The following is a 22,816-nucleotide window of genomic DNA, read 5'->3' on the forward strand; positions in this document are numbered from 1 at the left end:
TTAGAATTACAATTAAAAAAAAGTTCTGAAAATGGCCTTAAGGCTCTTGTGATTTCCTGGTTTGCACATCTCTGCAACATTGTTTGGAAGTTTGGTGGTGGAACACGGCACCAGCACTTTATCCTCTGAAGAACAGTGTCGACAAGTTTGCCCAACTGTATGATATGTGTGCGGTTTTTTGGACTTTGAGGCCGCATTTAACTGCATCTCTTAGGGTTGTTTTGTAGCATGAGGCATCATGTCTGTTGTTACAAACTGGGCATTAGTAGAGTTGCAGTGACAGCTTCAGGTTCACATTGTTGGAATGATTCTTTTCATAGTTTTTGAACAGAACCTCTACGTACATACAGTGGTGTAAAAAAGTGTTTCAGATCATTGAACAAATTTAAATATTAGACAATGATAACACAAGTAAACACAAAATGCTGTTTCTAAACCAAAGTCTTTATTATTTATGTCAAGGTGCGTGGTGAGAACGGGACCCAAATAACTAACTCGGTAACTCAACAATCCAGCGTTGACTCAAGCTCAGTCAAACAGTTTAGTAACCACTTTGCGAAAGTGATCAGCAGCACCTGGAATCTAGATGGAAGACAGGTGTGGCTGGCTTTAGCGTGGGAAAGACCTTCTGGCCTGATGACACCCATAAACTGGCACGCTGGAATACACACATACAGGAGAAGGCAGGGGACTGGCAGGGGAGCCAAAACAAAACAGAAAAACATACACTCAGGCAGATCGACCGGCGGAGACTGCCAGACGATCACAGTTTAGGAGAGAAAATCAAAACCCTACATGGTAGAGAGAAATTTGAGCTAGACAGCTAAAGCCCTTATGTAGCACTTATGTCACTGTAAGACACACAAGTTACTAGACCAGTTCTAGGTTGCAGGAGTGGTGGAGCACAGCACAGTGAAGAGACCAGAACCGGAAATGAAAAATGAAAAGCCGGCATCTTTAATAAAACAAAAAACATACTAAACAAAAACAGCGTAATTTAATGAGAGAAATTATTTTGTGTGGTTTCTCATTTTTCCCCTTTTCTTCTGACTTTTAAAAGCAAAAAGCAACAATAAAAGTTAAAATTGAAAGATTTTTGGGACATTTTAGAGACAACCTTAAACATTACTTATTCCTCACCACTTTCTTGATTCTTGCTGATGTCTAAGATGCAGCAGAGGACAACTTACACTTGGCACTGTCTTTATGGATCCTTACTTCATTTTGCACCGATTTACAGTTGGCTCTACAATAGATGTGCCTGGTTCAACATCCAGTCACAGCCCTGCCATATGTCCAATGCAGCTGATTGAATCAATGCCAAAGTCTTAAAACTTAAAGAGTCTTGAGAAAATAAGTTCTCCAGGGAAGGCTTCAGTTTCCTTGGTGGAGTGGGGCTCCTGCTCTCTTCCTCTGTAGCCTCTCTCTTCGCACCCTGTCCAAACGTCTTTAGAAACTGGCAGAACTCCGACATGATAACTCTGCCCTCTGAGCTGTAGTCCGTGACTCTCCAGTGGTTTGTCATCTCACTGTCTTCTGTGCGATCAACAGCAGAGATGACTCTGGTGACGATGAGGCCGTCACCAGGGTGTGGACACAGTTCCTCCGGTCTGTATTCAGTGCATAAATATCCACCTTGTCTGGAAGTACAGGAGTCAGGATCTGAGAATGTAAGTGGCACCCTGCAGGCAGCACCATCATACCAGCTGGTGAGCTTGTAGAAGGAGATGGAGTGGTGTTCTCCCTCTAACTTTTCAGCAAAGCGGTAAAAGTTGTCGTCATCTGCTCTGAGTGAAACAATCCCCTGACTGCAATAAGAGGAAACTCCTTGGACCCCGTAACCAGGTCATGGTAAAGGGAGAGGATTTGATTGTTTATAGAGTCCAAATGGCTGTTGCTTAAAGGCTGGTTCCTCAAATTTGTGACGACCATCTGACGTAGACTGACTGAACTCACCAGCTCAGCTATGAGAAATAAAAATGTCATCCATGTTAATCATGACATAATCAGATAAATTAAGGATTTAAATGTCAAGACATGGCTTTAGTTCATCATACGCTATTTCCACAAACAGGCAATGAGAGGCCCACAGCAGAACTCATTCTTTATAAAACCCTTACAGGCTGTACACTCTGCAATGACCTAATTAAAGTACCCCCTCCTAAAAATGCTTAAATGTGTTAATTAATGCATAAAAACATGTCATTATACTGAATTTAGTTCTATTAAGTCATTTAACTGTATTTAGGAAAAACCAAACAGAACTTTGCAGCTCCAACTTGACTTAAATTAGTGTGGCAATCACTTGATTTTATTTCACTTAATTTGCTTTAACTGGTATAACCGTAATAGTTTTCCTTCCTCTTTATTGGGTTTAATGTTTAACAGTTTTCACTAAAGAGCAAATAAGTAGGAAAAGTGGCTCCATTTCACTTTCACATTAATAAGATTATAACTGGTGATTTTCTATGCTGTGTTAATATCATCAAATCTTATTTAAAGAGCAAACCAACAACAAATGGACTCTGTAGCAGAAAATAACTACACATACCAGGTTTTGGAGAAACAGAAAATACTTACATATGGTACACAACCCTTATGACATCTCTCATTTCCCCCTCTTTCATGCCAATCTTTGTTACATTCTCCATTTGTCACAGCAGGGTAGCCAGTACAACAGGCTGGAATGCAGACAGAGGTGGAGGCTGAGTGATTTTCCCCAAAACGGAATATTTATTCATAAAAAAAAAATAAAAATCAAAACTACAAAAATAGCTATATGTGATTCCAGTGATGTCAATTATGGTACAGCGCAGGAAGGGGATCAGGATACAAGGTGCTGGGGTCAGAGGCTCTGTAACAGAGGAGACAGGTATCAGGTGGGCTTCAGGAGGTAAGACAAGTAAACAGGTGGAAACAAGTTTCTGCCTTACTTGTGAGCAGGTCGGAGGAAGCGTGGGGGGAAAACTGCCAGCGGGTTCGGGGAGAGTGTCCGTTTGGCTGTGATCCAGAGAGTCCAGAGTTCCACAGTGTTCCAAGACCAGAGGTGACAGCGGGGGGGGGGCAGGCAGGTGGAGCAGGTTATCTGAACGACGGAGTGACCAGCAATGAAAAGGTAGGTGAGGAACTGCACAGATGAGTGAATGGTCTGAGAGGCACTTTGACACAAGAAACGATAAGTTAACGCAACAAGAATAAATAACGATAAGTACGCAAATTGAAGGCCCAGCACTAACTAATGTTAGCAGACATTCTGGTGAAGACTCACTGAGAGCGCTGGTCTTAAATACCGCCAGCTGAATTGCCAACAGGTGTGGAGAATAGTTGGGCTAATATGGCTCCACATGGGGGAGGATACCTAGAGCTGCTGGAGAAACACTGCAACTCACCCAGACATGACGCCATTTTTATTTTTCCCCCTTCCCTGACTGACATAAAACAAAAACCTCATATGAACAATTTGAAAGTCTGCTAAAACATATTCAGACATAGTTTCCAAAGACCATTAGTAGCTCAATGTCTGGATCAAAAACATTCCAGTTCTGTTGATGGTTGCGGACAAAAACCCTTGTTCCAAGTGTTCTGCAGTTCCATTTCAAGGTTACACTAAACAGTCTTTCAGTGCTCCTCTGTTTTCTTGCAATTTCTTGTCTGAACTCAAGTAGCTCAACTGTAGCTCAAGACCAGTGAGTAAATGAGGCCAAACAAAATGGCAACTGGATTTGCAATGTTACCAAGGTCATGGAGCACTTCAACACTTTCAATGATTAGCCCAACATTTTCAAGTTTGTCTGTGGGTTCTGGACCTGGTGCATTCCCTAATGGTTGTTCTCAAAATAAAAAGAAATTAATCTTTAGCCAGAACACAAACCTGCAAAAACATTCTCTTTGCTTCCACAAAGCAAATTTGTGGAAAGCAGAGGCCACTAAACTTATCATGTTCTCCTTTATGAGGGTTTCTGGGTCGTCACTGAGATAAACAATTAGCACCTTCAGTACACAAGCTCTTTTAGTTTAAATGGCATCTTACTGCCGCAAAGAAGAGGGCGATGTGTAAGATTATTGTTGTATTGTGCAGTAAACAACACTAGCAAAAAAAAAAACTACAGTAAGAAACACAAAAAGTAATCACTGAAAAGTCCACAATACCCAAAACTTTTAATAGTTTCTGCAGCTGAAAGTATCACTTTAAACAGTTTAAATCTTAGTTTTAGGGAGATTTTTCCAAATCTACTTACTTTGTAAAAAAATCTTGTGAGAAAGGGTTATTATAGAAAGAATAACAGGAAGAAACACCAAAAGTTATAGCACCCAAAAATAGCCCACACAGAATTCTAGCTGCTGCATGAATTTGGATGTAGGACAGTGGTGATACAGGCAAACTCTGCTTCCACCTGCAAACATTTAAGAATTACAGTAAAATGTGAAAAAAGTATTTGGTGGACCACAACAATATGATGTAGGAAAATAATAACAACAATGAAATCCATGAAATGCATTTTTATTTTCTGATTCATTATAGTTAAAACACGGTGCACGGTGGCACGGTGGTTAGCACTGTTGCCGCACAGCAAGAAGGTCCTGAGTTCAATTCCACCATCAGGCCGGGGTCTTTCTGTGTGGAGTTTGCATGTTCTCCCCGTGTTTGTGTGGGTTCCCTCCGGGTACTCCGGCTTCCTCCCACCGTCCAAAGACATGCAGCTTGTGGGGATAGGTTAATTGATTAATCCAAATTGCCACTAGGTGTGAATGTGCGAGTGAATGTGAGTGCGAATGGTTGTCTGTCCCTGTGTGTTGGCCCTGCGACAGACTGGCGACCTGTCCAGGGTGTACCCTGCCTCTCGCCCTATGACAGCTGGGATAGGCTCCAGCGCCCCCCGCGACCCTGAAAAGGATAAGCGGAAGCGAATGGATGGATGGATGGATGGATATAGTTAAAACAATGTGAAATAATCAGAAGTGGGAGTGGTGCTCTTTCTTAACTGCAAATCCAATTTGAAAATTGCAATTTCCAGCTCTGGGTGAATATTCATGAAAAATTTGAACACTTTACAATTTTTTGTTTGTTTGTTTTTTAATGGAGTAATCAAGACAATATAATGATAATAATACCTCACGCTCAGAAAAGAGAGCTGGCCACCTTCTTTTGAAATCAGCAATGAAAAGCTTGTCTTTAATCACCCTGCCAGGAATCTACTGATCTCTGCAATGTCTGATCAACATGTGATCTACATAGGTAACTTTGGAGTGCATTCCAAGCTTTAAAGGTGCATGGAAAATTTAAACATGTGCATGGATAAGGGTGTCTGCGGCCAAAGTGGCCGTGGTTTAACCTGCAGTGCTTCAATAACTGAGAGCTTGTAGTCTCTTGTGCTGCACACTCTTTACACTTCCACATTCATGTTAGTGAAATTGAAACAAAAAGACACTACATCATATATTACTTATTACTTAAAATATCCTCACAGAAAGTGTAAAGATACATTCTGACCCTTCATCATGATCTTGAAGATGAATACTTCTAAACATTTAATGGTGATGGAATTTTACTTGCACTTGTAAGTATCACCAATAAATTGAATTGTTCCTGTCCAGCCTTTAAGTTTGGAGATGCTTTTCAAAAACGAGATGTGCTGTAATAACATATTAACTCAAGACCACCATCATAGTATTTATTTATAAGACTGGTGAAAGTGTATATGAGTTGAAAAGTTTCATGGAGACTTAAAAACAGCTCATCAGCTCTGTGCAGACTTATTCACCTTTGTTCACTCATGTTTGGTTTATTTAAGATAGCCCTTTTATAGCCCTGTAATTTTTATCGTGAAAGGGGCTATACAAATAAAATTTTACTTTACTTACTTGGCTAATTAGATATTTGTGTTAATGATCAGTTAACAGGTGTACCTTATACTACTACCTCTGCATTACAGTGTTGCACTGGCATAGTTTCAGTATTGCTGTTGTAGGACAAATAAAACACTTTCATACACTTTCGCACATTTCTTTATACTGACATAAATGTTAACCAATAAATAATACCAAATACAAAACATGCTTTCATTTAATAAAATGGCACAGACAAGTAAAGTGAGTGTTGGAATATCGATTTTAAATAACGTTTTAAACAAATAAACAAATTCTTATTGTTGTTTTACTTGTTGTTCATGATTAAGGTACCGCCGCCTACTGGCGTGGAGTCTGAACTGACGGAGCTGGCCATGTGTGCATATTACTGCCCTGTGTGTTAGCTGTGAAGTGATTGCTAGTTAGTGGCTTACCACCAGATAAATTTGTTAGCGCGTGCATAATCTGTAGTCTGCTCAATCTGTTAGTCTTGTAAAAACAGCGAGGACCGGGTACAGCCTGGTTCTTCCACCGCGGTGCTGCTAATTAGTAAGCTAACGTCAGCTAACAAGAGCCGTTGCAGACTCACCCAGTAAAAATGGCCACTGTTTCTATTCCTGCCTGCAGTAGTGCCCTGCTGCTCGACATTGAAGGCACCACCACACCGATTACATTTGTGAAGGTAAGCAGCGTGAAATGCAAACGAAGTCTGCACGGTTGTTCGGCTATGCTAACAGCTGCCTGTCACCGGTAGCACACATCTAAACCAACAAAACTTTACAGGGTCTCCTGAATATAATGCAATTTTATTGATTTGCTTCTACAACTGTCTGCTTTTGTCCTTTTATTGTTTCGTCCATATTTGCTTTATATAACCAAAAATACCGTTTGACAACGAACACACCTAACGCTGCGTTCATGTCACACAAGAAGTGTTGTAATTAGCAGTTTCATGTAATGTTTTTACTTTTATGGAAGCCTCTTTGCTTTGTGTCTTAGAGAATACGGAAGTGCGTTAGAAATAGACATGGACATGTGAAGTCAGGCCAGTTTTCTAATTACTGTTTAGCGTCACGAAGTATGCAGCTGTTGGAAGTCAGTGATGTAGAGGTCAATTCCCGCTCTAGATCATTCCACACGGCGTGAAGAAACATGACAGTTTATTATGGTTCAGCGGTGGCAGTGTGTTGGCAGTCAGTGGGGCAGGTATGGACAGTCCGTCTACCTGCAGACGGTCCACACCGTCTGTCCACTGTCCATACACTATCTGTGTGTTGTCAAATGGAGGTAGTGTCCAAAGTATGTACCAGTCTGTGTGCTACTCTTGCTTGTGCTGTTGTTGGGCCTTCAGCATGAAGTTGAGACCAAATGTTAAAACCAGTATAAAGTGTATTTGACTTTTTTTTTCTTCTTCACTTAAATCTTTGTGTTTTCACACATCTCCCATGCCTGGTGAAGTCTCCTGTTGCTCCTGACCATGTTCTGACCCACTGGTTTACCAGTCACCATTCACAATGCTCATCAACATTGAGCTACACACTGTTGGGTTTTTCAAGAACTACATTGAACCACATTTGTGTAGGTTAAAAAAAACTCCTCTCTGGGTAGGCAAATGTCTGTGCAAACAGACACAACAGCTGTACCATAAATGAAGGAAAAGGCTTTTAAAACAGGAATCAATAAACATTGTTCTGTTGGTATTTTCCAACTAGAGAGACTGAATTAGAGCCTAACCATATAAGATGTCTAAGAACAACATGGTGATTTAACAATCCCATTTTCAAGTTCATCGGCTTTCCAACATGGGAAACAATCATATTTCTCTAACGTTTGTTGTATGTTGTTATTTATTTACTCATGTATGCTGCCTGACTGCTCAGATCAGCTGGTTGTTGTTTGTTGCATTGTAAGTCTTTGTAAGGCCCCCTGGTGGACAAACTATGGACATCAACTCTGGTTGAAGGATGTTTCTCCCATCTCTTCTGTAGTTTCTGTTATTAAAATTAAAATTTATTCGCTGCTATAAATACAGATTGGCAGATAGGTGATATCGGTCTGCTGACAAATCACTCAGGCTCTAGTGTGGGTTTTATGTTTTATTTATTTATGTTTGCTGTCACGTGTCCATATTTTCATTTCTAGGATATCCTTTTTCCGTACATCAAAGAGCATCTTGAGGATTACCTGTCCACTCACTGGGAAGAAGACGAGTGCAAACAAGATGTTCATCTACTAAAGAAACAGGTAGCTAGCAAACATGTTTTTAAGTGTGATTCCCTACTGGAAGAATGAAATCCAGGCTGTTACTCAGCCTGGCAGGAATGCAGTTTGTTATTTATCAGCAGCCAGTGAACAAAGGAGGGAAAACCTTTATTTGGGTACTGAAGAATTCTTACATATTCAGCTTCTATCCTTTATTTTCTGAATTGCTTGCCTTTTTTTTTTTTAATGAATATTGACATACCTGTTTTAATCCACCAAGTAAACCAGGGAACATGCCTTAGTGCTCTTTTAACAAAAAGGCTGACTGTCACGGCAGATTGAAGAGGACATGAAACAGAACCGGGCGTGTCCTGTGCACACTGTGGACCAGACAGTTCACACAGATGAGGAGAAGGCCATTAGGGAAGTAGTAGAAAATGTTCTGTGGCAGATGGCAGCAGACAGGAAGTCCACAGCGCTCAAACAGTTTCAGGGTCATATGTGGAGGTCAGCTTATGCATCTGGGAGAATCAAAGGCGAGTAAGTACACTGATCATTTTCCTGACTTTTAAAATTCATATACGCTTTACTCAGGTTTGGGTCATAATTTGGTTTGTTTGTCAGAAGTAGAGATAACCTCCCACCACCACCACCCCACAAAAACATAATAATAAGCTGCTTTTTTTTTCCCCCATCCCTTTTTAAAATCAGGGTCTATCAGGATGTAGTTCCATCTATCAGAACATGGAGAGCACGTGGCCTGAAAGTCTACATCTACTCTTCTGGAAGCGTGGAGGCACAGAAACTTCTATTTGGATACTCTGTTGAAGGAGATCTTCTAGAAGTTTGTTCCCCTTTCCTACTTTAGTGCAAACACAACCTTTTCTTGCACATAGTTTCTATTTTTATTTTATTTTATTTTATTTTATTTTTTTTTATAAGAAGGTAACATTTTTGTATTGGAGGGGCTGTTAATGGCTAAAACAAATTGTAAGCTCTTGTTGTTTTTGTTATTGATATTATCTAATCTGATGGTTTGATTTTTTTTTTTCTTTTCAGTTATTTGACGGTCACTTTGACACCAGTATAGGGGCTAAAGTGGACGCAAAGAGCTATGAGAGAATTGCAGAGAGGATTGGCTGTCAGCCTGAGGAAATCACATTCCTGACAGACGTCACCCGGGGTAAGTATGTTAGCAATGATAATATTCTCCGTTTGGTCTGGTGTTTGTCTGCTAGTAAGATAACATAAAGACTACCAGGATGAATAGATCGGTGGGACGAAGGCAGTGATCGGCAAAGTGAGGCTTTGTGAAACACTGAAATGTTCAAAGTAGTCGTTTTGTGTTGAGGTTTTGAATCCGTCTGACATCCGTCTTCAAAGAGACTCCTATTGGCCGCTTCTGTTTATTGTCACGTCTTGATAATAATATTCTGTTAAGGGCAAAAATCTGTGTACTTTCTTTTTTAACGTGACTGCATTTGTCATTGCAGAGGCCAAAGCTGCAGAAGAAGCCGGCATTAATGTTGTGGTGGTGGTCAGACCTGGAAACATGGAGCTGACAGATGAGGAGAGGGGCCATTATAACCTCATTACCTCCTTTAGCCAACTTCAGCTTACAGGACATGCTTAACAAAGTGCGTAGACGGATGACTTCGTGATGACCTCTCCTCTTTTTTTGCCCCCACCTTTTTTGCAATTCTAGTGTTTTATTGTTTTGGGGGTTTTTTTTCTTCCACATTGATGGGTGACGAGGGACTGGCGATGCTGCTGGGACTGCTGGCAATCAATGGGGCTGATCATGAAATTCCAGTCTTTAAAGGCGGCTCACTATCCAGTTCTTTCAGGATGCTTTTCTCATCAATAGAAACGGATGCACCAAGCATTATAGGAACACAAATGGGACGTCAATGTCATTGGACCATTTGATTGAATGGGAAGCTGTTGCTTTACATTTACAAGCCTGAAGGAAACTGCACATGACATGTGAGACTAGCTTTTTACCTTTTAGATGAACTGTATTTGACTGCCACTCTCCAAATGTATATGCGTGAACTGTATTTCTTAACCATTTTGTAAATGTTCATGTACCATTTTCCTTCCTCTCTACCCAAACAAATGTGTCGCAGACGTATGAAGTCCTGTGCAGTGAGTGAACTGTCTCGTTTTAGAAAGTATAATTACAGTATAGATGCACTCAGCAGAATGAGAGTCTTCATTTGAAACTTTGTTTGAATGTCTTAATTAATCCCCTCACAGGTGAATGGTGTCTATTTAAATGTGCCATACTTGTTGTTCATTTGTAATGTTGATCTTGGGAAGTGAAAATACTGAAACATTGCCAGACTTTGTGTGAAACATTGTTGGTATTATTCAGGAAATGGACTTCTAATAAATGCCTTGTCTCCCCCAGAAGCCTGACTTCTTCTTCTTCTTCTTCTTCTTCAGTCCAAACTGTTTTTAAAAAGTGCTTCCAAATTGAACAGTAAGGATCACAAATGGCTAAACCACAAAAAAGAAAGGAAAACAAAAAAACCCTTAAAGGTGCAATTTAAAATTGGTGCTTTGATAAGTAGCTTGTGTCAACATAACACTGGTTCGTCACAATAGGTAAGTGATTTTAACAAGCGCCAGAAACATGCGTCTTCAGAAAACCTTGAAGTTTTGCTCAAGATTACTTAAAAAATGACAAAAGTCTGGCTCCTTGGAAGAAAAATATAAATAAATGAGGGGTGAGACTTTTGCACAGTACTGTAATCATGACATTAATTAATTAATCAATTTTAGGACTGTTAGATTCTGCATCTTATGATATTCTTTAACATGCTGATGGGTGGGTTGGTTATTTGATTCATCAATCATGATGAATCTACTTTTTGTCTTTGGTGTATTATTGACCAAAGATTTGTTCAGAGTATAAATTACTAACTGAAAAATGTCTTTTACATAATTCTACTTTTTGGTTTGCTCTGTTCCTTATTTTTTGCTTCAATTATTTCCTTTTTTCATCTGTATTTTTGCAAACGGCTCTACAAAAAAGAGGAAATTAAGCCCAAAATGTACTATTTGTTACATAAAGAAGGGGGCGCGGACTAGCTTTCACGTCGGTTTGACAGCCGTTTTCAACCGACGAAGAAGAAATGACGGCGACGAAAACAAAGCGACGCTCATAAGTCACCTCTCAATATTATCGTAACTTCAACCTAATTTTTTTCATACCGAGCGTTGTTTTCTCCAAATTCATACTAACCCCACATTGGATTCACGTAACCCAACCAGTTAGCTTGTTCTAACTAGCGACGGACATTTTATTTAACAGCATATGATATCAAAATATTAGCCAGCGACTAGCCTGTCATCAGTTAGCTGACAGAAGCCAGACAGTTAGCTTAGCTCCAGCAGAGATATCTGACGTAGCTTTGATTTCAGAGCCCTTTAGGGGTGAAGCTTTAGTTTAAGTCTTGTTCCAGAAAAAGCCGAAACATGTCGGATGATTATGAATTAAGCGACGACCCGAACATGATGAGAATGGAGGAGGATGGAGAGGCGAACAGTGACGACCCGATGTCAGCAGCGGGGGACTGTGGCCTTATGGGGGGCGAGGCCGAAGGATCAAGGATCGACGCCAGTAAAAACGAGGAGGATGAAGGGTATGGTGATGATGAAGGGTGGATAGACTCAGGTTCACTGTTGATAATCGAAAAGATGCTGTAGCTGCAGGACCGGATTTTTGCAGGACCTGGCATTGTTATTGTTGGGTACTACTTTATTCATTAGGAGGGGTGATAATTTTAACAAGCATTCATAAACTAAACATTACACTAGAACGATTTCCGAGGTGTTTGAGTGTTACCGGTTTGCTATTTTAAAAGCTTGGGTTTTAAAAGGAAATGTTAGACGAAAGTAAGTGATATTTTCAAATATCATTTACTTTTGAATGTTTGTTATTATTTTCAGTTTTCTGTTTAGAAAAACAGCTTTGCCTGTTGTTCAGAAAATCAAAGTACGGATGCATATACAGAGTATTGGTTTGTTATTGTCCTGTGGTGTGACAGAAAATGATGCAAAGAATAGGGTGAAGTATAGGCAGATTATCCGTCCACCCAATGGGAGCAGCAAAAAGAAGAAGATTGCATTAGGTTACTAATCATTGATATTGGCTAATAATTAGCAAATGTTTAAGTGTTGGCAATATCAATCAAAAGTGGAGCTAATGGTTCCAAAATTGTATGAAGAGCATACATTACAGTGCAGGATTTTTGTTTCCCTTTTTAGAAAAGGTGGGAAATAAAACCCAAAATAAAGTCACAAGACTTAAAATATATATATATCGCCATCAGCTGTGAGTCACAGTGCTTTTATATCAACCTGGTCACTGAATCCCTTAATTAAAAAGAATTAGAACAAGTTCAATTTAGGGAATATCTTAACATTTTATCACTGCAGTTGTAAACAAAACCATCTTTCTTGATAATAACACTGCACTGGTTGGTTGCAGGTCTACAGTACTTCACTGGTGGATTTATATGCATGGTTTTCCTTACAATAAATTGATTGACTGATTCTGATATAGAAAGGGGTTTCGGACTTAGACCATTTAAAAATCACCATCACTTTAAAATAACAAAACAATTACCCCACGTTTTATGATTATAGTTGAATTTACTCAAGAATAAATACATTTCTCTTTATCAAATGGTCACAAACAACAGAAAGATGTTAACAGGCTTCTGTTAAGAAAGGGAACAGATTCTTTGCCCTATTTTAATATGGACAAAACATGTTTATATGTGAAGGCCCATTTTGAGCTTGGAAAAACCCTTGTATGTGTTCACATTTTGGTTGCACATAAAAGATGAAATCAGGTCCTCATTAGTCACCTAATGAATGGAGGATCTGCTGTGTTTGATATTGTATTGTCTGGATGTAAATTGATGATAAATTACTTACTAAGCAAGTTACATAGATTACTTGTAGCAAATGAGGGGACCTTTGAGCAGCCCAGCTGTTTAAAGAAGCTTGCATAGATATCTTATAAAGTAGTCTCAACACATAGACACCACCTGCTTATTTTTGTGTGATTTGTCAACAGGAAGATGTTTGTTGGAGGCCTCAGCTGGGACACGACTAAGAAGGACCTGAAAGATTACTTTTCAAAGTTTGGGGAAGTGGTAGACTGCACGTTAAAGCTGGACCCCATGACTGGACGGTCAAGGGGTTTTGGGTTTGTGCTCTTCAAAGAACCTGAAAGTGTTGATAAGGTATTATCCTGTTCACATAAGTGGATGTGTGTGTTTTTTTTAATTACCAGTGAATTTGCTTTTCTAACAGACATGAACTTGCTGTGATTGTGTAGTTTCATGTCTGTGTGGGTGTTTTTTTTTTTCTTTCAGTTTTATTTAATGATTAGCAGAAAATTTTCATTTTTGGCCTTTTTTTGTCATATAGACTTAAATTAGAATGAATGTAACTATACTACTGCGTGGTTTATGAATACAACCTATAAAGTTTGATCTCAATGATGCCCAAACAATCAAACATCCGTTCCGCTAAATCAAAATGAAAGATGAAATATTCACGTATGTACATTTTTGTCAATGAAACTTTGTCAATGAAATTTTTGTCAATTTTTGTCTATATTGCTTTACAGGTTGCCTCACAGAAAGAACATAAACTTAATGGGAAGGTGATTGACCCCAAAAAAGCCAAGGCCATGAAGAGCAAGGAGCCAGTAAAGAAGATCTTTGTTGGTGGCCTCTCTCCTGACACTCCTGAAGAGAAAGTCAGAGAGTATTTTGGTGCCTTCGGAGAGGTGAGTGACTTATGAAAATTAGATTTTGTTTGATCTTTTTCCCCACTTGTTCTGTGTGGCTCTGCAGGGCTCCTATTTGCCCATTAAATTATGTCTTAATGTGAACAGGTGGAGTCCGTTGAGCTTCCCATGGAGAACAAAACAAACAAAAGGAGAGGCTTCTGTTTCATCACATTCAAGGAGGAGGAGCCAGTAAAGAAGATTATGGAGAAAAAGTACCACAATATTGGATTAAGCAAGGTACAGTCCTTTTCTTTTAGGTCCTATATTATGTGTTTTTATTTTTCAGAATTTCGCCCCTTTTTATATGTAGAAAAAAGTCTGCGATGCATATGTTGAAAAGCTGTATGTCTTCTCTCACTTAGTCTCTCCCTACCGTTCTGTCTCTACTACAAATAAATAAATGAAACATTAATACATTAATTAAAAAAAAAAAAAAACCTGTTAGTTTACCTGAACTGAGGCTACTCTCATTGTCTTATCAAAGCAGCCAGACTCCACTTATAAATTTTCTATCACAGAGCAACCTGTTGCTTTACTGCTGCATCAAAAGGTTCGTTTATGTGACTTTGGTGTTTTAACATGATAATTATGAATCAAACTAAGGTGTTAAACACCAGAGCCACACAGCAGCGACGTGACAGCAACTAAAGCAGCCCTGTTCTTTTCAGATGTAGATAATGTGGCTAACATAATTGTTAGCTTTGACTGTATACACAGATTGCGTGTCAAAGCTCTGGGGAAAAAGAAATGCTGAGGAATGACAGTGACTTTGTGGAATTTTTACAGACAGATTAGTAACCTTTTAAAAAGTACTGTGTGGATGTTACTTTATATGCTTCAGTGCACTTAAACTCATCTGGCTTTCTGTTAGCATTTACATCTGTTTGCTTCTTTTCTAATCTCTGTACTCATTCAAATTTACAATAACTGTGCACTCATGGGTATATTTTTTGGTTTCTGTTGTCAGACAAGAGAACTACTTTGAAACATTGACTTTAATGTGGTCCATTACTAACGGAGAGCTGTTTACCAAGAGGCTGCTCTCCACTAATGAAATTTCGATTTTTGTAACTGCAGCACTTTGATGGACAAACTTTGCATTTATGTGAAAAAACAAAGATCGTGCAGAGAATTTGCCTGTATTTTAAAGTAAGAGTGGTGTGCAGGGAGAAAGTTGGAAGCTACAGTGTGTCTCATTCTGGTCTGTTTTGACAGCAGTATAGTCTAAATGAGCTGGGCTGCTCCTATTGGCTGCTTCTAACTGTCACTCACAGACCCTTCTTTAAAGGGGCGGATGCACAACCAATCCTAATTTAATTTAAAGCTACAGACACTGAAATTGGAACGTAATTGAAATGGATATATATATATTAGGGGTGCAACGATACTCGTATCGATATTGAACCGTTCGATACAGTGCTTTCGGTTCGGTACGCATATGTATCGAACAATCCAAAATTTTTAATTTATTTTATCAACTTTCCTTCTGATGATGCTGTCTGTGTTGAGCGCTCAGTGGATCTGCGCTCGACAGTGCAGCCTAGGCGGAGTAGTCGAACGCAGATTCACTGAGCGCAGGGCAAGCTAGAGAGACAGAAGTTAAGCTCTCCTTGCAACATGGCAAATTGAACCTCCCCCACCCTAATTCAGATCTGGCCTTTGGAACTATTTTGGTTTTCATGTGAAGTATGACCCTGAAGGTAAGCGCGTCATGGACAAAAGTAAAACAGTATGTTGGATGTGCCACGCAATGCTCAATTACATGGGTGGGAACTACTGCGTTAGCGCAGTTAGCTTGTTAACGTGTTGACGCCGTCCAGCCCCACGCACGGGGCGATCCGCGGTAGCTCGTTAACGGAGATTTGCCGTGTTGTGGCTTTAACGTCATTTCAATGAGATTAAAGCTGACAGCACTAGTGGGAACACAACGAATATGACTGCACATTTACTCCGACATCATCCTAGTGCAAAGACAAGTGGAAGCAGACAAAAACAACAAGCACGCATGCTACAAACTTTACCTGAGTCATTTAGACAGCCGTTAGCACATGATTCTCCTTATGGGGACCTGATATGTTTAATATGCTGCTGAGAGTATACCCCAGAAGAAGCGTATAGTATAGCTTTTATTTTGGAAAGAGCCATTTCTCTGTAATAAACTCTCTTTTCCAAAGATGAGTGATTTCTCAATCAGGTATATTTATTTTTTTTATTACTTTGTTGTTTCAGCAACATTAAATTTAAAAACTGTACTTTTGAGTTAAAATATATATTTATAATTTTAATAAATGACAAATTAAAAAGGTTTGAAAATTTTTTTTGTATCGAAAAAATATCGAACCGTGACACCAAAGTATCGAACCGAACCGAACCGTGAATTTTGTGTATCGTTGCACCCCTAATATCTATCTATATCTATATATATCTATATCTATATATGTATATGTATATATGTGTGTATGTGTATGTATTTGTGGTGAATTATGGGACCTTAATTTGACTTAATCTGGTAATTTCTTATAGTGTGAAATAAAAGTGGCGATGTCTAAGGAGCAGTACCAACAGCAGCAGTATTGGGGCGGCAGAGGAGGATATTCATCTAGGTCTCGGGGAAGAGGTGGTGAGTGTAGACTGTTTTGCATAACTTCTTGCAGGTAAAGATATTTATAAAGCTTACTTGTACAAACTGTGCAAAAAAGTGTTTTCTGTTCTTAAAGATAACAAATCTTTCTCCTCTGTTAGACTTGTTATGTAAATGTGATGATAAAACAGTAATTAAAAAACAAACAAACTAAAAACACACACATACAAAATTCTTAACTGATTTACATTTCTGGGATGTAAATCACAAAATTAGCAGTTAAGTCTGCTCTCAATCTAACAGTCTGATTTAATAATAGAAGATGAGGTTTGACTGTTTCATTTTTAGTTTGAAACACAGGTCAGTTTATGTCAACTTGGTGTCTGTTTTTTGTTTCAGGCCCAAATCAAAATTGGAACCAGGGTTATGGCAACTACTGGAATCAAGGCTATGGAAATTATGGCAACTATGGTTACAGTAATCAAGGCTATGGAGGATATGGTGGCTATGATTACTCTGGTTACAACAACTATTATGGCTATAGTGACTACAACAGTGAGTATATTTTTACGGCCAGTTTTTTTCTACTTTTGAAACAATACAAACCTGTGAAATTCCCACTTTGTTCACATGTGTAGATCAATCTGGTGGTTATGGCAAGTCGCCACGACGTGGTGGTCACACGAACAGTTACAAGCCGTATTAATAGGGGAAACCCTCCTCTTGAAATAGGTATGTAATAGTACATATATACTTTTTTGCTTTTAAACTTAAAGTAGTTTTATATTTACTTTGATGTTTGGTAACATTATGCATAATTTCCTCCATAAATTTCTTTTTCTCAGCACCCTGAAGTGCTTTACAGTAGTGGTAACATAGAGGCTACACTCTTGTGGCGATTATTTTAACAGCCGGCTTCTGCTGCCTCTTTTGCATCTTCTCTTTTTTTTTTAAACTGTAAAGTTAACAGGTAATGTACTGCTACTACAGTAAATGGATGCCAAAGTTAAGGATGTGCAAGGAAACAGAAGGAAGTATGTTGTCTCCTAACTCTGACATACCTTGTTTGTACCTGCCAGCGGAGCTTCCTTGCAGGCCATGAGCTGACTCCCAGATACTCTCAGGGCCCGCTCAATGCGGACCGGGTATGAGAAGCATACGCTCTCGAATGCTGCCATTTGGTATGGTCTTCCAACATCCTGTATCAGCATTTCTAAACTAAACAATATGGGACACGTCCAGCTTTGTCATCTTTCTTTCCATTTTTTAATTTCTTTGCAATTGTTTGTAATGTAAAACGTAAAATATACATATGTAATTGTCATTTTTTACAGGCCCTTACTCCCCCACAAGTAATAATTATAAATCTGAAAAAATAACTTTGTTTTTTAAAGGATACATACAGCTTTCTCTGGACTTTCCAGTTCCTAATGTTAATATATGCATCCCTAATCTTAATTAAAATGCTTGTTTCTTTATTTAGCTCTTGTAGCCAGTAGTCCATGAGCTAAAACCTGGTTCGTATTTGGACTCTACTGTGCTGGGGGATAAAGTGCTTTAATTTGTGTACATGTATTGTTCTGTTTTGTGTTACTCACAGCGATGGAAAAGGCTCCTCCTTTTGTTAATTTTCCTGTAACAAATTTTCCTCTTATAACCTTTGGTAAAATGAGAAGAATCAAAGTGTCACTACATCTCCAGAAAATTTGCATGTAATGCTTTCTTTAATGTGTATTTTTGACCAATCTGAACATTTCTTCCATTTAGTATTTTGGCTTTGACTTCTTCAATTTAATGCACTTCAAGATCTCTAGCTTAACTTTCTAACTTTTTATGTAATATGTTAAAATAATCAGTTTGTTTTTTTTCTTATAGTTTTTTTATTACATTGGACATTATAAACACAGGGGATTCCTATTGTTTTGCAATCTTACTCTCTTTGTTTGTCTATAGCTGATTTATTGTTGTTTGTTTTTCATAGGTTTCAGAGTGATGAAAGTCTACCGTGCGCTGTTGGAGCGTTGGCCAGAGAGATGATGGTATCCAGCAAAGATTACTTAGCTAGTTGTAAGACAGTAATTGAAGAACACCGAGACCTACAGTACATTTTCTCCTATACCTACTGAGTATTTCATTGTTATGCATTTATTTGGATTGCTGCAACGTTTGATCAGTTTGCTTTCCTCATCCCTTCGTTTTTTGTACTTATGTCCAAATGCTAACTTGTGAACTGCTTCATATATTCCATGACTGAAATGTAACATTGGTTGGAACAAATCACTCACATATTCAGTAATGTGGTAGCAAAGATACAAAATGTGTTATTACAATTCATTATCTTTATCATAGTCATCAATCATATATTAAATATGTTATTACAGAGTTTGACAGTCATAAACATACAATATATATACAGTGTATTGGACATGAAGAAATGCGACAAATAAAAATAAAGACTCATTTGAATTTCTGTTCCATTAATAGAGTGGTTTTATGTCACACATGTAAGACTGTTGGAGTGTTAAAGTATTTCAGCTAACTTGATATCACTTCAATCTCTGCTGCCCTCAATTTCTTTTTCACATTATGTTGTCACAAAATAACATAATCAACAATCATTAGCCCTTTAAATTTACATGTCTTTGCTTAAGCTGAAGTGATCACTTGCAAGAGTAATTCAAATGCCGGTAAGCGCCATGTTTGTAGCTTTCAGCCTTGAGTAGGTAAACGTGGAATTTATATAACTTTTGTGGCAGCAAGGATGATGAGGATGATGATGATCAGCACAATCACACCGATTAGGATCATCATTTTAACATTTTTCCACCAGTATTTTCTGGCCACCCTCGTGGATGTTCTCTGGAATGAGTCAGCCTGAAAAGAAAAAAAACTGCCAAATTAAACCCTGATATTTGAGGAAGCACATGCGTCGTTTAAAGACGAGCAATCTCCAGAAGCCCTATAAAGCATCAACCATTTGCAAGCTTTAGAGATGAACACGAGGGTTTCTGATTGAGTGATTACAAAGTGATGAAGAATGATGAATGGATAATTAAAACAGGAACCCTAAAATATTAGAAGAACAAACTGAATCTTTGTTGCCCAAGGATGGTTACATGTATTGCAAAGATGTAAATGTGCATGAAATACTGAAATATTAAGTATCTAGTGAGAACAAGTTACCATACATATATAAATAATTGAGATGAAATAGATACTAAACTAAAGGGGTGACCGCAGTAGTGTATAACTGTTTAAACATCCTAGCTAAAAGTAACAATAAAACATTTAAAAGTGGGTGAGCGGTAAAAAAGAAATGTAGATGAATAGCTGAAACAGGTAGCAATGTGTGGGTTATTTTACAAATTTGGTCTGTAAATGAAAGCAAAAGAAAACAAAGGTTTATAGGGGAACTGGAAACTGCTAGGGACGTTTCCCTAATCAGACAACAAACTGTAAAGGTTGGGAAACTGCTTTAGTGTCAAATAAGGCATTTTATTATCACTATATGTATCAGGAGCAGGATTTTCTTTTTAAATCTCAACCCGTCTAGTTACAAACATACCATACTATCCCCAAAAATCATGAAATCACTCAAAGTATCTGAAAGCTTTACTTTATGTACAAAAAGCATAAATATGCTTTGTAGCACAGCTAAACATAATTTCTTCATATATGATAAAAGATTAAATGGCTTCAAGCTTCCCCCCCCGCCCACGATTAGATACTTACAGACGCCTGCAGGTCATCCGTCTTGCCAATCAGATCATCTAATCTGTCGCCTCTCTCCAGCACTTTGTTGATGTTGTCTGTCAGAATAACTTTAACCTCATTTACCTGACCTTGCACTTGGTCAAGCTTAGAGGCCGGAACAGCGGGAGTTGGCTGAGAATGTTGGTCAGCCTGTGAAAAATGGTGGAAATTGATTCACTTTTAGTGCTGTTGGTCCCTTATCCAAACATTTACTACCATGTGTATGCCACTACAGGTCTGCCGGGCAAATGGCGGTGTTACAGTCCCTGTATAAGTTATTTCTAAGAACCAAACCTTACTTCCTGCAACTGTGCTAACAGGAAAAAGTGCTGTCAAGTGTCGGTAAGTTTACCAAGGCCTGTGTCACTGCCAGATGAGCACCATTGTCACAAAGTAAATTTTACTTACAAAATTTTGATACGGGATTGTTCAATAATGTCAAGATTGACATCAAGTCACCCTCAGTCATCAATAGAAGAGCAGTATATTAGGCAAAAATGAAGTTATAGTCTAAAAATAGCATCGACTTACCATAGCAACACTGTTTCCTGGTCAAAACAGCAAAACCCAGCTTCGAACAAAAAAAGGAAATCTTCAGACGAGTTCAGTCCAACTAATTTAATAAACAAACATAGAGATCTGTGTTTCGGGTCATACAGCAAAAGCTGGACAAACGTTTCCTGAAGGTTGCACCTCTTCACAGTTACTTATTAACTAACAGCTGCCTCAATCAAAGTCTCACTGTTTTACCAGAACAAGTCGCCATCACCAGAGAGAACTAAATTTAGTCGAACATGAACATGCAGTACTTTCATTTCCTGCTTTTGAGGAACTAGGCTGCTATATGATCACTACATAAGAGCCACCCTGTTTAGTTATTACAGACAAAGAAGATTGAAGTTAAGCTGGTAAATAAGTGTCTACTGGTTTTAGTTCTGTGTGGTTTACATACCATCAGCTGTCAGAGTGGTAAATGCAGGCCAGTGTTGAGCTGATATGTCTGGGCAAAGTACTCTGTGTTTGCGGCAGAGGGATATTTGCAAGGCAATAAAGGGGTGTATTCACTCGGTTGCTCCACTTCATTTCCTCATCCTGTGTTGTGCAGTTTGTTATTTCACCAGTGAAGCAGCCCACACATGACAGTTTCAAAGTTCTGTTGTGAAATTATGCTTCATTCTAACATATTCAAGCGTCGGTTTAGTGCAGGTTAGCCCCTTTTTATGTAATTACTAGAAAACTTTTGAAAATATGTTATATAAAACAGGTCACAAGACACACTATTTACCTGTGTCTGTAAGCTGTCTCATCAATGTATCATATCTATTTCTGGTCATTTTTGCATGGCCTTTGCCTTTTTAAATCGTCTTCGGTGATTCAGAAATAGAGCTGCAATATGGGATGCAAGTTGAATATTATTTTAACAATATAACCGTTAGATTAACACAGTGGGTTAGCCTGCGGGGCCTGGATATGTTATGTGTGTAGGTTTTGTATGTCTTGTTTTCACAGCAAATTGTGCTTCATTTACAGTTTTTTTTTTTTTTTTGCTGTTTCAGCTTTCTTCCCCCACAGTGCAACACAGTAGTGTTTGTGTGCATGTGTGTTCATTTGTGTGTCATTTTTCTGCTGAAAGGACAAGGAATAACTGAAGATTGTGTAGCAGTCAAAGAAAAATAAAGCATTAATAACACATAAATACTGAAGCCATTCAACCATTAATTCTATTTACTGAGCTCAGGATGTACTTCTCTAATAAAGAGGATCTGGGTGTGAGTTGTGGGAACTGATCATTGAGAGGGAGAATGCTTGCCAAATACTAACAGTAGCTGTGGATTACTGAAGTGGAAATAATAAAGACAAATCTTTAAGTGTGCATCAATACTGGCTTGCTTGAAGTCACTGGTACAAAAAAAGGTAGCCTTAGACTGAAAGGGAGAGGACAGGCTGCTTACTTGCCAGATGAAGTAATGCGTAGGACTGCAAACTGAGGGGTAAAGGGAAGCAGGTGTGTGAATGGGTGTGGCTACAGATCATGGGTTAGTGCAGATAAGTGAATCAGGTGACTGGGTGAGGAGCAAAGTCTGATGGCATCTGGTGGACAGATGGAGAACACCGGAGAGGAGCTAAAGGAGTGAATACTGAACAGCTAAATCACAGAAGAAACTAATATTACAAGTCTTTGCATCACTAAACATTATGTTTCTTTTCTTTAATATGAAGCATTAAAAACGTTGTATCCATGGTCTTAATAGGCTTATCCAGCTACAATCACAATGCAAGCAAGTATTCATAATTAGTTGAGTTACACACAGTAAGAGATTTGAGTAAATTGCCTCCGTGTATTTCTCTTTGGAGCGCATGCTTTTATGGAACCAGCGTTTTGTCTGTAGTTTTATTATTACATAATGAACAATTAATCTAGAAAACGTGGCTCTAGAAAACTTTACATTGGGGGCAAAGAGGTCTGGGCAGTGTCGCACATGTCTCTTCAGTGAAGTAGTAAAAATCCCCTTTATGCAAATGGAGTCAACAAAATATCCACAAAAATACTTTAAAACGATTTATTCTAATAGAATCTCTTCTAAGAAAACAAACCCGATTTTTAGGTAGGTAAGTTA

At 38.6% G+C, this 22,816-nt stretch overlaps 3 protein-coding genes and 1 long non-coding RNA gene across 9 annotated transcripts; 2 read left to right on the forward strand and 2 right to left on the reverse strand.

The window, feature by feature from the left end:
* Positions 1-361: 361 nt before the first annotated feature.
* On the reverse strand, positions 362-4,175 carry LOC146384107 (uncharacterized). The gene is made up of 3 exons (XR_014800807.1): positions 2,934-4,175; positions 2,581-2,854; positions 362-1,964 (listed from the first exon to the last, which is right to left on the reverse strand). It is a non-coding gene; the product is annotated as an uncharacterized LOC146384107 (long non-coding RNA).
* A 2,012-nt stretch (positions 4,176-6,187) lies between these two features.
* enoph1 (enolase-phosphatase 1) lies at positions 6,188-10,464 on the forward strand. The gene is made up of 6 exons (XM_084935885.1): positions 6,188-6,529; positions 7,990-8,091; positions 8,387-8,589; positions 8,761-8,893; positions 9,109-9,232; positions 9,543-10,464. The coding sequence occupies exons 1-6, from the start codon at positions 6,446-6,448 to the stop codon at positions 9,680-9,682; spliced, it is 786 nt and encodes a 261-aa protein (XP_084792011.1). The 5' UTR covers positions 6,188-6,445; the 3' UTR covers positions 9,683-10,464.
* Positions 10,465-11,146: 682 nt separating this feature from the next.
* On the forward strand, positions 11,147-18,915 carry hnrnpd (heterogeneous nuclear ribonucleoprotein D). 4 transcript variants are annotated; one of them, XR_014800810.1, is made up of 8 exons: positions 11,147-11,699; positions 13,142-13,310; positions 13,700-13,861; positions 13,970-14,101; positions 16,388-16,484; positions 16,845-17,000; positions 17,084-17,626; positions 18,427-18,915. XR_014800810.1 is itself a non-coding variant. In XM_084935888.1 (8 exons), exons 1-7 carry the CDS (start codon positions 11,533-11,535, stop codon positions 17,149-17,151), a joined length of 951 nt encoding a protein of 316 aa, XP_084792014.1. In that variant the 5' UTR covers positions 11,147-11,532; the 3' UTR covers positions 17,152-17,177; positions 17,525-18,915. The 4 variants fall into 4 exon arrangements, 3 of the variants coding, with proteins under 3 accessions (XP_084792014.1, XP_084792016.1, XP_084792013.1); XM_084935888.1 differs by having other exon boundaries at positions 17,084-17,177; positions 17,525-18,915; XM_084935890.1 differs by having other exon boundaries at positions 17,084-17,177.
* Positions 18,302-21,270, reverse strand: LOC146384110 (vesicle-associated membrane protein 8). Of its 3 annotated transcripts, none has more exons than XM_084935892.1 (4): positions 21,151-21,270; positions 20,730-20,769; positions 20,178-20,348; positions 18,302-19,319 (listed from the first exon to the last, which is right to left on the reverse strand). In XM_084935892.1, the coding sequence occupies exons 2-4, from the start codon at positions 20,730-20,732 to the stop codon at positions 19,182-19,184; spliced, it is 312 nt and encodes a 103-aa protein (XP_084792018.1). In that variant the 5' UTR covers positions 20,733-20,769; positions 21,151-21,270; the 3' UTR covers positions 18,302-19,181. The 3 variants fall into 3 exon arrangements, with proteins under 3 accessions (XP_084792018.1, XP_084792017.1, XP_084792019.1); XM_084935891.1 differs by having other exon boundaries at positions 20,730-20,811; positions 21,151-21,259; XM_084935893.1 differs by lacking the exon at positions 20,730-20,769 and having other exon boundaries at positions 21,151-21,259.
* Between the last annotated feature and the right edge of the window lie 1,546 nt (positions 21,271-22,816).

The sequence above is a fragment of the Perissodus microlepis genome, chromosome 7 (genome assembly GCF_051167445.1).
Source record: "Perissodus microlepis isolate ML-2025 ecotype Zambia chromosome 7, ASM5116744v1, whole genome shotgun sequence".
Taxonomy (NCBI): Eukaryota; Metazoa; Chordata; class Actinopteri; order Cichliformes; family Cichlidae; genus Perissodus; species Perissodus microlepis.